Source organism: Lithobates pipiens, unplaced genomic scaffold (genome assembly GCF_037356315.1).
Source record: "Lithobates pipiens isolate NorthernLeopardFrog02 unplaced genomic scaffold, aLitPip1_a1.2 Scaffold_1, whole genome shotgun sequence".
NCBI classification, from domain to species: Eukaryota; Metazoa; Chordata; class Amphibia; order Anura; family Ranidae; genus Lithobates; species Lithobates pipiens.
The window spans coordinates 240,374,590-240,388,578 of NW_027507685.1; the positions used below are offsets into that span (position 1 = coordinate 240,374,590).

Sequence of the window (13,989 nt, forward strand, 5' to 3'; positions counted from 1 at the left end):
TACTCCCAACCAGCTGCTCCTGATGAGTGGATATAAGTCCACGAAACGCGTCAAGATTTTTACCCCTGCTGCTATATCACAGTATCCATAGTTCTTATCATGGGTCCTACTAAAGGGCGGAGACATTGATTTATTTATTATGTATTTACTTTTTATTACAATTTGTTCATTATGGTTGTGTCGATTCTGGGTGTACTGCTGCTATTTATGATTCATTATTTATCTTTACATGTGATATATCATTTACTGTGTTATTATATTTATTATTACTATTATTATTATTATATACTGTATGATATAAAATTATGTTTGTGAGAAATTATATGAATTACATTTTATTTAATACACTGGTGATTTAATTTAACTATATAGTAATATATTGTATCTGCATCAAGTATTATTTTTTATTATTTACCGATTGATCTCTATTAAATATTTGATGAATTTATTGCTTTATGCCCATTATTGCCACGTCAGAACATTACTTATATCAATGTCTCAGCCAACCCTGAGTGCTGTATTTCATATAAAGTCCCCCTGTCCCCTATGTTCCCCTAGCTTCTCTCCCCTTTGTCAAAGTCATGTTTGTAACCCCAGAGAAGGGCCCGGAGGTCAACAGGGGAAATGTCTTGCTCTATTGATACCGAAGCCTTCAGGAATGGGCAAGGGAACCACTCCAGGACACATGCCATATGGACAGCTTTGTAATATATCTCAAAATCAGGAAGACCTGCCCCACCCTGCATCTTCGGGAGAGTGAGTAGGTTGAACTTAACTCTTGGGAGCCCCCGATTCCACAAGAATCTAATGGCTAGGGATCGTAAGGAGGTGAAGAATGGATATGGGAATCGTTTGGAAGAGGTGTAAGAGTTTGGGTAAGGTGTCCATTTTTAGAGTATTAATCCTCCCGAACCACGGCAAGGAAGATCCTCCCCATTCCGCTAGGTCTTTCCGTATGCGAGAAAGTAAGGGGACATTACGTTTAGGGGGGATAAGTTGGTTAGGTTGGAGGGGATAATGACTCCAAGATATGAAATCCCCCTTTGTTTGCCAATGAAATGAGACGTTGGATTTCAGTAGGGATAAGTAAGGGATATATTAAGAGCTTCCGTTTTCACTATATTAAGTTTGAAATTACTAAAAGTGCAGAATCGAGGGAATTCCACAAGTAGGGATGGTAGTGAGGTATGTGGATTCTAAATATAAACTAGGAGGTCGTCGGCATAGAGGGATAGCTTGTAATGGGCAGAAGGCGTTTGTATGCCGTGATTGGAGGCGTATGGGGCAGGCAAGGTGTTCAATGATAATAACAAAGAGGAGGGGGGAAAGGGAGCAGCCCTGTCTTGTGCCATTTGAAATATCAAAAGGTTCCGCCATAGTACAGTTTACTAAAACAGTGGCCGAGGGTTGGGAGTACAAAGACATTACTTTGGTAATAAAGGATGACCAAAGGCCAAGTTGTTCAAGGGACAGCTGCAGGAATCTCCAGCTGACCCTATCAAAAGCCTTCTCAGCATCAAAGGATAGAAGGCAAGCCCTCAGGCCTTTGCGCTGTATCAGGGATATGAGATTAATTGTTTTGGTGGTATTGTCCCTCGCCTCCCAGCCAGGGACAAACCCCACCTGGTCGTTATGTATCACTCTCGGGAGCAGGGGGGACAAGCGGGTGGCTAGTACTTTTGCAAACAGCTTAAGATCTATGTTAAGTAGGGATGAGCTTAGTGTTCGAGTTGAACGCACGTTTGACTCGAACACCAGCTGTTCGCCCGTTCGGCGAAGCCAGAACTCTGTGGGCCGTTCGCGCCAAATTTGCGCGCCGCTCATGGCCCACAATGCACTGCGCCATCGCAGTGCATTGCTGGCTCATGATTGGCCAAGCATTCACTGTGACCCCGCATGCTTGGCCAATCACAGCGTCGGCAGCGAGGAGAGCCACGATTGGCCACAGGAAGGATGCCTGTGGCCAATTATAGCTCAGGCTGTTTAGTACACGCCCCACACTATATAAGGCCGCCAGCGTGGCAGCCTTGTGTAGTGTTCCGGCATCTGCAGGAGTTAGTGGGTGTTGTGTGCTTTCAGCGCAGTATACACCTGTATCTACCTATATTGCTGTTCTCTAATTGAGCCATCTGCAGGAGTTAGTGGGTGTTGTGTGCCTCCAGCGCAGTATACACCTGTAGATACCTATATTGCTGTTCTCTAATTGAGCCATCTGCGGAGTTAGTGGGTGTTGTGTGCTTTCAGCGCAGTATACACCTGTATCTACCTATATTGCTGTTTTCTAATTGAGCCATCTGCAGTAGTTAGTTGGTGTTGTGTGCCTCCAGCGCAGTATACACCTGTAGCTACCTATATTGCTGTTCTCTAATTGAGCCATCTGCAGGAGTTAGTGGGTGTTGTGTGCTTCCAGCGCAGTATACACCTGTAGCTATCTATATTGCTGTTCTCTAACTGAGCCATCTGCAGGAGTTAGTGGGTGTTGTGTGCTTCCAGCGCAGTATACACCTGTATCTACCTATATTGCTGTTCTCTAATTAAGCCATCTGCAGTAGTTAGTTGGTGTTGTGTGCCGCCAGCGCAGTATACACCTGTATCTACCTATATTGCTGTTCTCCAATTGAGCCATCTGCAGGAGTTAGTGGGTGTTGTGTGCTTCCAACAAAGTATACACCTATATCTACCTATATTGCTGTTCTCTATTTGAGCCATCTGCAGGAGTTAGTTGGTATCGTGTGCCTCCAGCGCAGTATACACCTGTAGCTACCTATATTGCTGTTCTCTAATTGAGCCATCTGCAGTAGTTAGTGGGTGTTGTGTGCTTCCAGTGCAGTATACACCTGTATCTACCCTTTATTGCTGGTGTTCTCTAATACAGCCACCTGCAGGAGTTAGTGGGTGTTGTGTGCCTCCAGCACAGCACAATATGCACCTGTATCTACCCTTTTTTTGCTAGTGTTCTATAATAAAGGCATCTGCAGGAGTTGTTTTGTGCCTCCTGCACAGCACAGTATACACCGGTATCTACCCTTTAATTGCTGGTGTTCTATAATAAAGACATCTGCAGGAGTTAGTGGGTGTTGTGTGCCTCCAGCACAGCACAATATACACCTGTATCTACCCTTTATTGCTGGTGTTCTTTAATACGCCATCTGCAGGAGATAGTGGGTGTTGTGTGCCTCCAGCGCAGTATACACCTGTATCTACCCTTTATTGCTGTTCTCAAATAGAGCCATCTGCAGGAGTTAGTGGGTGTTGTGTGCCTCCAGCACAGCACACTATACACCTGCATCTACCCTTTATTGCTGATGTTCTCTAATACAGCCATCTGCAGGAGTTAGTGGGTTTTGTGTGCCTCCAGCACAGCACAGTATACACCTGTATCTACCCTTTAATTGCTGGTGTTCTCTAATAGAGCCATCTGCAGGAGTTAGTGGGTGTTGTGTGCCTCCAGCACAGCACAATATACATCTGTATCTACCCTTTATTGCTGGTGTTCTGTCATACAGGCATCTGCAGAAGTTAGTGGGTGTTGTGGGCCTCCAGCACAATATACCCTACCCATTTGCTGGTTTTCCCATCTCCCTGCAGGCCATTATCATGTCTGGAAGGCCAACAAGGAGAGGCAGACAGGCACAAGCCAATAAAAGAGGGCAAGCAGTCTAGAGACAACAGTGCTGGCCGTGGACGCGGTGCATCATCATCAGCACGTGGAAATGGGACACGCTTCTCCTTATTTTCGGCAGCTGGACGTGTTGAGCCGCATCATGACGAAGACTTGGTAGAGTGGATGACCAAGATCCTCCTCATCCTCTCTCACCCAGGCTCAGGGTACTAGCAAAGCAGCTGCCAACGCATCCTCTTCCCTTGTCTCAATGTCATCATCAGTCACTCCTTCCCTAGACCCAGGGGCGTAACTATAGGGGGTGCAGCAGTCGCGACCGCAACCGGGCCCTGTGATGCAGGGGGCCCATGCAGCCCCCTCTACATATGGCCAGCAGCAGCATAAGCAGCTAGGGGTACCAGTACACCATGCACACGGGTGGCCGGAGGTGGAGGGTGACTAGCAGAGCTCCATGCTCGACTATAGCACTGGCTGCTCTTTAGTTGTGCATTCCCCGCATGACCTGTGTCCTCGGCCGGCTCCTAAGAGTACCCCTCTCCTGCTCCATGCATTGCCGCTCAGTCCGATGTCTGTTCTCCCCAGCCAGTGTCCCGCCCCCCCGAGTCTGGCCCAAACTGCACTGCATACTTCTCCCGGGTAAACAAACTTTAAGCACACAGATGCAGTGCCACCCTATGAGAGCCGGCTCCCCGGAGGACACTGCAGGCTTGTCTGCCAGTCCCCCACCTCCCCTGGGGACAGGGATCCCTTCTCACCTGGGGGCAGTAACTTCATCTGCGCTGGAGAAAAGGACCTCATCTCTTCTGGGGACGGGGACCCCATCCTGCCTAGGGACAGTCCCCCAATGGGGCACCTAAAAATAAAAAATAAAATAATAAAAAAAACTACTGATACCAGTGGTGGAACTACAGGGCTCACAAAAGTCATACCTGTGACCACGCCTTGGAGTTCCACCGCCGGACTCGGAGGGAAGGGCCCTGGCTGGGGTTCAGGGGGGCCCTTCATGGTTTCTTGCATCGGGGCCCTGAAGGTTCTAGTTACGCCACTGCCTAGACCCACCATGTCCTCCTGAGGAGTCCCCCAAACTGTTTGAGCACAGTGTTGGGTACATGCATCCAGAAGGATGCCCAGTGTTTTGTAGGCTCTGATGATGATACTCAGCTAGAGGAAGGCAGTAGCATGAGCGCAGAGAGAGGGGATTCTCAAGAAGGACAGCAATCTGGTAGTCATGTTCCACCAGCTGCAGCATACAGCCAGGTTTGTTCCAGTGATGGGAAGTAGGTTATGGGCCAGTTCACACCACGTGCCATTCAGTGTGTTTTTTTCTGCATCAACAATACATGGATAGTAGGTTATATGGTTTTCGATAGTGCAGTCAGTTCCAGTGTGCTTCAGTTCCAGAAAAATTAGTAGAACAGGCTGCTTTTTTTTCTGCTCTGAACTGTACTGGAACGTGGTAAAACGCATCAAAAACGTATCGGAATGCACCTAACTGCACCAAAAATGCACTGAAACAGACATGTCCTTATTTATGGCCAGTTCACACCAGATGCAGTTCTGTTCAGTTCCGTGCGCTTTTTTTCTGCACTAAAAATGTATGCACAGTGTTTTCCATCTATTCCAATGGCTCTAGTTCACACCATGCAGTCAGTTTCCGGTCAGTTTCTGCACTGAAAACTGGTTGCATGGTGTGAACTAGAGCCATTGAAATACAGGGAAAACACTGGGCATGCATTTTAAAGTGAAGAAAAAAGAGGGGGAAAAAATGCACTGGAATGCTTAAAAAAAATGAGCATACAGAAAAGGATCCGGAATGCATCCGGAATTAATTTCTATGGCGTGAGCTGCCCCTTAATGGTTTTCAATGGCGTAGTTCACACCAGGGCTTGCAGTTCCAGTGCTTTCCAGGAAAAAAAAAAAAGAGTAGAACATGCACTGGACTGTACTGGAACCCTGTAAAACGCATCAAAAATGCACTGAAATTACATGTGTTCTTAGGTTAAGAAAAAAAGAGGAGGAAAAAATGCACAGGACTGCATCAAAAACACACTAAAAATGCATCAAAAAATGCACCGGAAAAGCACATGCAGAAAAGCATCTGGAACGCACACTGGCCCTTAATCTTAAATAATAGATAATCTTAGATAATAGAACTATTTTCCTCACAAACACATCCCAGTTAAACCAGAAATCCTCGGAGTCTTTATGTCCTGATAGGGATGTATTCCCAAGCCACCAACGTATTATTTAATCCACAGTCAGAAACAAACAGTCATACATTAAAAGAACTGGCTCTGTGCCCTTCTGTCTGGATTTTTTGAGGCACTGAGAAATATTAATCGTACAGATCATTTATTTAGCTTTGCCTTATCCACGGCTAAACCACGAGAGGAAGACTTTCAGTCATCAGACTGTCATGAAATCATACATCTGGGCTTGATGAATTTTTTCTCAGTTGAATCCTCCTACCCCGGGTAAATCATCAATCGTACAAAGTAAACCTCCGATTAAAAATTATACAGGAGCTGCCACAGCTAAATTCCTTCTAAAAATGTTACCATTCAACCACTATCTTTATTGCTTTAATAAGAAATTCTTTGTACACTCTGCAACAATTTTCTTTCATGAAAGATTTCCTGTAAATTTAAATTTGTAAATCTGAATAAATTTTATATATATATATATATATATATATATATATATATATATTGCAACTTACCAGCCATCACATCTAAGCCCTTGTACACACGGTCGGAGATTCTGACGGAATGTGTCCAATCGGACCGTTTTGTCAGATATTCCGACTGTGTGTGGTCTCCGACGGACCAAGTTTTCCAATTTGTTGGTAAAATTTTCCGACAAAATGTTCTGATCGGACATACTCCGATCATGTGTAGAGAATTCCGATCGGACAAAGTGCCACGCATGCTCAGATCAAATTCCTACACCAAAGCTATTGGCTACTAGCGTGAACGTAGTCCCGTCGTAACGAAATAACGCCATTACGTCGGATTTTCCGACAACTTTGTCCGGCCGTGTGTATGCAACAGTTTCGGGCATAATCCGTCGGACAAAATCCGACGGACAAAATCCAACGGATTTGGTTGTCAGAATCTCCGACCGTGTGTACAAGGGCTAAGTATTGGTAATCTGCAATATATTACATTTTTCTTTGGGTTTTGATACACATTAACAATCATGAACAGCTTGGATTGGTGAGTTGTTGTCGTTTTTCTGTGTTCCTGTCTCCCTTCTTATATTCTTTCTTGACTGTTGAATGCAATAAAGACTGGTCTGCAGTGCACCTCAATACAGGCCACATTTACCCCCTTCCTGCCCAGGCCAATTTTTAGCTTTCAGGGCTCTCACACTTTGAATGCAACACTGTACCCAAATTATTATCATTTTGTTCACACAAATATAGCTTGCTTTAGTGGTATTTTTTATTTTTTTGCTAAATAAATGAAAAAAGACCAAAAATATATATATATATATTTTTTTTTTGTTTGGTATAAAATTTTGCAACTAAATAATCTTTCTTTGTTAATTTAGGCCAAAATGTATTCTACTACATTTCTTTAGTGAAAATAACCCAAATCAGTATATACAGTTTTGCTCATAAGTTTACATACCCTGGCATAATTTATGAAATTGCTCAACCATTTTTCAAAGAATAGGAATGATAACAATTTAAATCATAAAAACAACAGAAACGACCCAAATTACCCAGATCAAAAGTTTACATACCCCAGTTCTTAATACCTTTAACATCAATGACAGCTTGAAGTCTTTTGTGGTATTTGTGGATGAGGCTCTTTATCTTCTCAGATGGTAAAGCTGCCCATTCCTCTTGGCAAAAAGCCTCCAGTTCATGTAAATTCTTGGGCTGTCTTGCATGAACGGCACATTTGAGATCTCCCCAGAGTGGTTCAATGATATTGAGGTCAGGAGACTGAGGTGGCCACTCCAGAACCTTCACTTTAATCTGCTGTAGCCATTGACCGGTCGACTTGGCCTTGTGTTTTGGAACATTGTCATGTTGGAATGTCCAATTATGTCCCATGTGCAGCTTCCTGGCTGATGAATGCAAATGTTCCTCCAGTATTTTTTGGTAACATACTACATTCATGTAGCCATCAATTTTGACCACATTTCCTGTGCCTTTGTAGCTCATGCATTCCCAAAATATTAGTGATCCACTTTTCATCACAGGCCTTGTTGACTCCTCTACAAATGTAGTGTTTATGGTTGTGGCCAAAAAGCTCAATTTTGGTCTCATCACTCCAAATGACTTGAGGTTTGAGTCTTGTCTCTGTGGTGTTTGGCATATTGTAAACGGGATACTTTGTGGCATTTGCGTAGTAATGGCTTTCTTATGGCAACTCAACCATGCAGCCCATCTTTCTTCAAGTGCCTCCTTATTGTACATCTTGAAACAGCCACACCACATGTTTTCACAGAGTCCTGTATTTCAACTGAAGTTATTTGGGGGGTTTTCCTTTGCATTCCGAACAATTTTCCTGGTAGTTGTGGTTGAAATTTTAGTTGGTCTACCTGACCGTGGTTTGGTTTCAACAGAACCCCTCATTTTCCACTTCTTGGTTAGCGTTTGAACACGACATTCTCAATTCCTTGAATATCTTCTTATATCCCTTTCCTGTTTTATACAGTTCAACTACCTTTTCCCGCAGATGCTTTGACAATTCTTTTGCTCCCATTTCTCAGAATCCAGAAACGTCAGTGCAGCACTGGATGAAAGATGCAAGGGTTTGTCAGGAGTCGAGAAACTCATTGACCTTTTATACACACACACTAATTACAAGCAAACAGATCACAGGGGAGAATGGTTACATTTAATAGCCATTCAACCCCCTTTGTGTCAACTTGTGCGCATGTTATCAGGCCAAAATCACCAGGGTATGTAAACTTTTGATCAGGGTCCTTTGGTTAGTTCCTGTTGTCATTATGATTTAAAAAGAGTAAACACAGTTGATTGATAATAAATGGCTTCAGCCAAACACGAACCATGAGTGAAAGAAATGTTTTTGTGCTATCATTCATATTCTCCAAAAAACAGCCAAGAAATAATTTTGCCAGGGTATGTAAACTTATGAGCACAACTGCATTATTTAATCTGTAGGGAAGTTATACAGCCCTCAAACTATGGTATGAGTATACAGTGCCTTGAAAAAGTATTCATACCCCTTGAAATTCTCCACATTTTGTCATGTTACAACCAAAAATGTAAATGTATTTTCTTGGGATTTTATGTGATAGACCAACACAAAGTGGAACATAATTGTGACGTGGAAGGAAAATGATAAATTGTTTTCATTTTTCTTTACAAATAAATATGTGAAAAGTGTGGCATTTGTATTCATTCCCCTTTACTTCAATACCCCTAAGATCTAGTGGAACCAATTGCCTTCAAAAGTCAACAAATTAGTAAATAAAATCCACGTGTAATTTAATCTCAGCATAAATACAGCTGTTCTGTGAAGCCCTCAGAGGTTTTTTAGGGAACCTTAGTGAACAAACAGCATCATGAAGGCCAAGGAACACACCAGACAGGTCAGGGATAATGTTTTGGAGAAGTTTAAAACAGGGTTAGGTTATAAAACATATCCCGAGCTTTGAACATCTTACTGAGCTCTGTTCAATCCATCATCCGAAAATGGAAAGAGTATGGCACAACCGCAAACCTACCAAGACATGGCCGTCCACCTAAACTGACAGGCCGGGCAAGGAGATCATTCATCAGAGAAGCAGCCAAGAGGTCCATGAGATCCACAGCTCAGGGGGGAGAATCTGTCCACAGGACAACTATTAGTCGTCTCTCCACAAATCTGCCCTTTATGGAAGAGTGACAAGAAGAAAGCCATTGACTGGTGACATTACGTAAAAAAAAAAAATTCACAATTTTTTTTTTTCTTTAACACATGTTGACCAGAGCAATATAATGTTACCATACTACTCTGTGGAAGCGATCAGAATTTTTTTTTACACATTATGTTTGCATATATCTGCAGCAATGAATTTCATTGCTATATGCAAGCATTTTATTGAATGATTTAGTTTGTTTGTTGTGATTAGCTGGCTAATCACATGGCACAGATGGGCCATAAATGGGTCTGTGCCATGGGATCACCATGACCAATCACAGCTAGCAACACAATTGTATACAATGGATGGCTTGACAGGAAGCCATCAATTATTTACAGCTATCATGTGACCTGCTTTGATTGGTTACAGCAGCCACATGGTACCCACAGCGGGCCGGTACAGTGATTAGTCATCGCCCGGTGGACCCACCCAGTGAAAGAACGTGCTGCTGCGTGGGCCCACGGCGGAGCACAGGGTGTGATCTCAGAGGATGTCATATGACGTCCACCCGGTTCAGGCATCATCTGCCCGGGAACAGGTTAAAGTGGTATTAAACCCAAAACGAAAAGTGTAATATATTGCAGCTTACCAATCATTAGATGTGGTGGCTGCATTCATTTTCTTTTTGTGATGTGAGCAGTAACAAATCGCCTGTATTAGAGCTCCCCTACTCTAGAGCAACAGAGGCACCTTTGGACAGCAACATTGTCAGTCCAGGGTGGGGGGATTTTTTAGATGTACGATCATATTTAAATACACTAACAAATTGAAGCCAGACTCCTTTGGAGATAAAGGGTTTTACATAAATAAAAACAGCTGATTGTTGTAACCCTCCTGGGCCGTGGTTTGCCTCAATCCTCTAACTGCTAGATCTGCAGGAAAGCTTGTTCTGCTGAAAAACAACAGACTTACAAAGAAATCATTAGTAATGTAACATATTTCATTATATCAAGATTATTCAGGAAATCTTTATTTAGTTTTTTCATACTCTTAAATATTACATAATATTTGAATGTCTTAATCAATATTGGTTTAGTTCATAATTGTTAACTAATTACTTCAATTTTTCACAATGCTTTACCTCAGGATCAATACTATAATTGTAAGCACATATGAGTATTCTGAATTGTACAATACTCAATATTAATTTATTGTACTCAATTTCATTGAACTTAATAAAGTATTTTTGACAAGAAAAAAGAACAGACTTCCTGGTCGGGTCGCCAAATAAAAGAAAGAAGGCCTTAAAAAAGAAAACTAATGCAGCCATCACATCTAAGAATTGGTAAGCTACAATATAAAAAAAGTGTTTCCTTTTGGGCTTATTACTGCTTTAAGATTGATGGATACATAAATAGTTTGGTCTTTCGTTGGACATTTTTTAGTTTCAATATTATGCCCGTGTGTGTCCCAGCAGACAGCACGGCGGGACAGGAAACAGCATAGACTCCCGTGGGAGTCTATGCCCGGAAGAGGGTGCAAATACCTGTCTTAGACAGGTATCTGCACCCCCCTACCCCCTGAAAGGTGGCAACTGTGACACCGGAGGGTTCCAATGAGCGGAAGTTCCACTTTAGGGTGGAACCCCACTTTAAAGACTAGCTACTATTATATATACCACCCTTTCTCAACCAGGGTTCCTTCAGAGGTTGCTAGGGGTTCCTTGAGCAATGAGCAGTCTCTTCCTTTCAGTTAAGTAATCACCGTTAACAATGATCCTTTCCTAGTTGCCATCTTCCCAGTTTCCATCACACTAATGTACCATGAGCTGTAGATATTATATATATTAGTGGGGTTCCCTTGGACCAGAAAATATTATCAAGGATTCCTCCATTTTGAAAAGGTTGGGGAGAACTAATCTATACCATGATCTGGAAGAACCTTCAAAGCAGTGGCGGCTGGTGTTTTTTTCTTTTGGGGGGCAAACAACTACCCCCCGGTGGGATGGTGGCAACCCCCCTTGGGGAGGATGGTTGGAATATCAAAGCCCCGCACTTACCCCATCTAGGAAGCAGGCAGGCAGCGTGTCTGGCAAGCGGCGGTTTTCTTTCTTCCTCCTGTGTATTATGGCGGCTTCTGCTGTGTATCTTCCTCCTCTTCCTCCTCCTCCTCCTAGGAGTCCAATAGGAACACCTGACCTTTCAGCCAATCGGGAACGGTATCAGACCCGTGCTTTTTGATTGGTGGAGAGGCGATACAGTGGTAGAATAGTTAATATTCATTCGCTATTCTAACGCACATGGGTAGGCTTCAAGCGCAATGCTTTTGTGACCAGTGCCCACCCTATTTTTAAGCCTATTAGTGCCTCTGGCTCTAATCAGGTGCTTAAACCCCCCCCCACTGCTGTAATTCATGCGCCCAGTGTCCTGAAAGTGGTTGTAAACCCTTACAAACCACTTTGACCTACAGGTAAGCCTAGATTAAGGCTTACCTGTAGGTCCAAGAACTATCTCCCAAACCTATACGGTTTAGGAGATATTTGCCCGAAGACGGGCACCGCTGTCTACGGTGCATGCGCCATAGACAGCGGCGAGCAGGCGCACTGAGCACGGCATCCTCGATGACGAAGATGCCGCGTGTCTCGGCTCCCGTGTGCATGCGCGGGAGTGACGTCATCGCGGCTTCGCCGAATTACAGCGGCGGAGCTGCCAGACCCCACCGAGAAGATGGATGCGGCGGACTACAGGGGACAGCGGTGACTTCGCTGGCTCCTGTGTCAGGTAAGTGACACATAATGGAAGACTATGCGATGCATAGTAGTCCATTATGCTTTGCCTTTGCAGGGAATGAAAGAGGAAGTAAACCCATCAGGGTTTACTTCCTCTTGAAAGAAGCCAGACGCATGACTAGGTGGCGGCAGCGGGGATGGAAAGGGGAGGCAGTGCCCCTACGCCCCTAATAGATGGGCCGCCCCTGCTTCAAAGATAACATAGTTGTCAGTGGCGTATCTAATATTACGTTTGTTAAAATACTTACTGTTTACTTACAATATATGTTCCAGATCAAAAACAAAGCAAAGGAGATGATGAATCAGACAAGTTGGAACTATTTCATCATTCAAGGGATTTCTGATGTGCCAGAACACCAAATTGTCACCTTTATTTTTATTCTTCTCACTTATCTCCTTGCTCTTGGTGGAAACCTGCTCATTCTTCTCTTGGTGTACATGAACCCTCATCTTCACATTCCCATGTACATTTTCCTTTGTAACTTAACTATCTTGGATGTGTCATGTTCTACAGTTACGCAGCATAATCTTCTTGCCATGTTTGTAACAGGGAATAAAAAGATTTCTTTCTATTCTTGTATGTCTCAGATTTACTTCTTTTCATCACTCACTGCTACCGAGCTGTTCCTACTGACAGTGATGAGTTATGATCGATATATAGCCATCTGCCAACCCTTACATTATGTGACGGTCATGAACTCTGAAAGTTGTTCCGCGTTGTTCTTGGTGAGCTGGCTGATGGGATTTATTGCAATTGTACCATACATTATGTTGTTGTTACGGATTTCTTGCTATAAGTGCAATGTTATCAATCACTTCTTCTGCGATATGAAACCAGTTATGGAACTGTCCTGCAGTGACACGTTTGGACTGGAAGTCTTGATTTTCACGGAAGGTATATTCCTTTTAAGCCTAACCCCATTTGTTCTTACCTTTATCTCTTATGTTTTCATTATTGTTACGATAATGAGAATCCCTACCAACTCAGGTAGACGTAAAGCATTCTACACTTGCTCGTCACACCTGATGGTGGTCACTCTTCTTTATGGGACTCTTTTCTGCCAGTACCTTAGGCCAGCTTCAACTGACAATATAAAATCCAATAAAGTGTTCTCGCTTTTCAACACAGCTATTGTTCCTGTATTAAACCCCATGATATACAGCCTAAAGAATGAAGATGTCAAATTAGCCATAAAAGGAATAATGACATGTTTCAAGACAAGTGTAATAAAAAATGAATAACATTAATAAAAGAGTAAATGTTACAACTTGTTTATACTTGGAATTAAGTAATTATTAAAAAAAATTATTGTTTAAGATTCCTAATGAGATTGCCCCCCCCCCTTCCTAAGCCCATTACCGGGCCCTTTGGGTCTGGTATGTATATTAAGGGTAACCCCGCACCAAAATGTAAAAAAAAAAAGGCGTGGGGCCCCCAGGCCCTATATACTCTGAACAGCAGTATACAAGCAGTCCCTGGGTTACAAACAAGATAGGGACTGTAGGTTTGTTCTTAAGTTGAATCTGTTTGTAATTTGGAACAGGTAAATTTTTTTAAGTGTAGCTCCAGCCAAAAAATCTATTTTTCAACTTTTTGGATACTATAGGGAAGGGTTATCACAACTGTAACTTTTGTTTTGCTGTTTGTGCCCCTGTTCAGAAGATTTCACCTCACTTTCTGTCCCAATGACAATTGGATTTTGAAAAATTTGGGTTATTAGGGAAACAAAGATTAGGGATAAAGCATCAGTGGAGA

At 43.0% G+C, this 13,989-nt stretch overlaps 1 protein-coding gene across 1 annotated transcript; it reads left to right on the plus strand.

Moving 5' to 3' along the window:
• Positions 1–5,940: 5,940 nt before the first annotated feature.
• On the plus strand, positions 5,941–13,475 carry LOC143987863 (olfactory receptor 6C1-like). The gene is made up of 2 exons (XM_077487010.1): positions 5,941–6,096; positions 12,507–13,475. Exon 2 carries the CDS (start codon positions 12,528–12,530, stop codon positions 13,473–13,475), a length of 948 nt encoding a protein of 315 aa, XP_077343136.1. The 5' UTR covers positions 5,941–6,096; positions 12,507–12,527.
• The last annotated feature ends 514 nt before the right edge of the window (positions 13,476–13,989 follow it).

Coding starts and splice junctions, on each gene's coding strand:
- LOC143987863 (XM_077487010.1), top strand. CDS start 12,528: ATGATGAATCAGACAAGTTGGAACTATTTCATCATTCAAGGGATTTCT.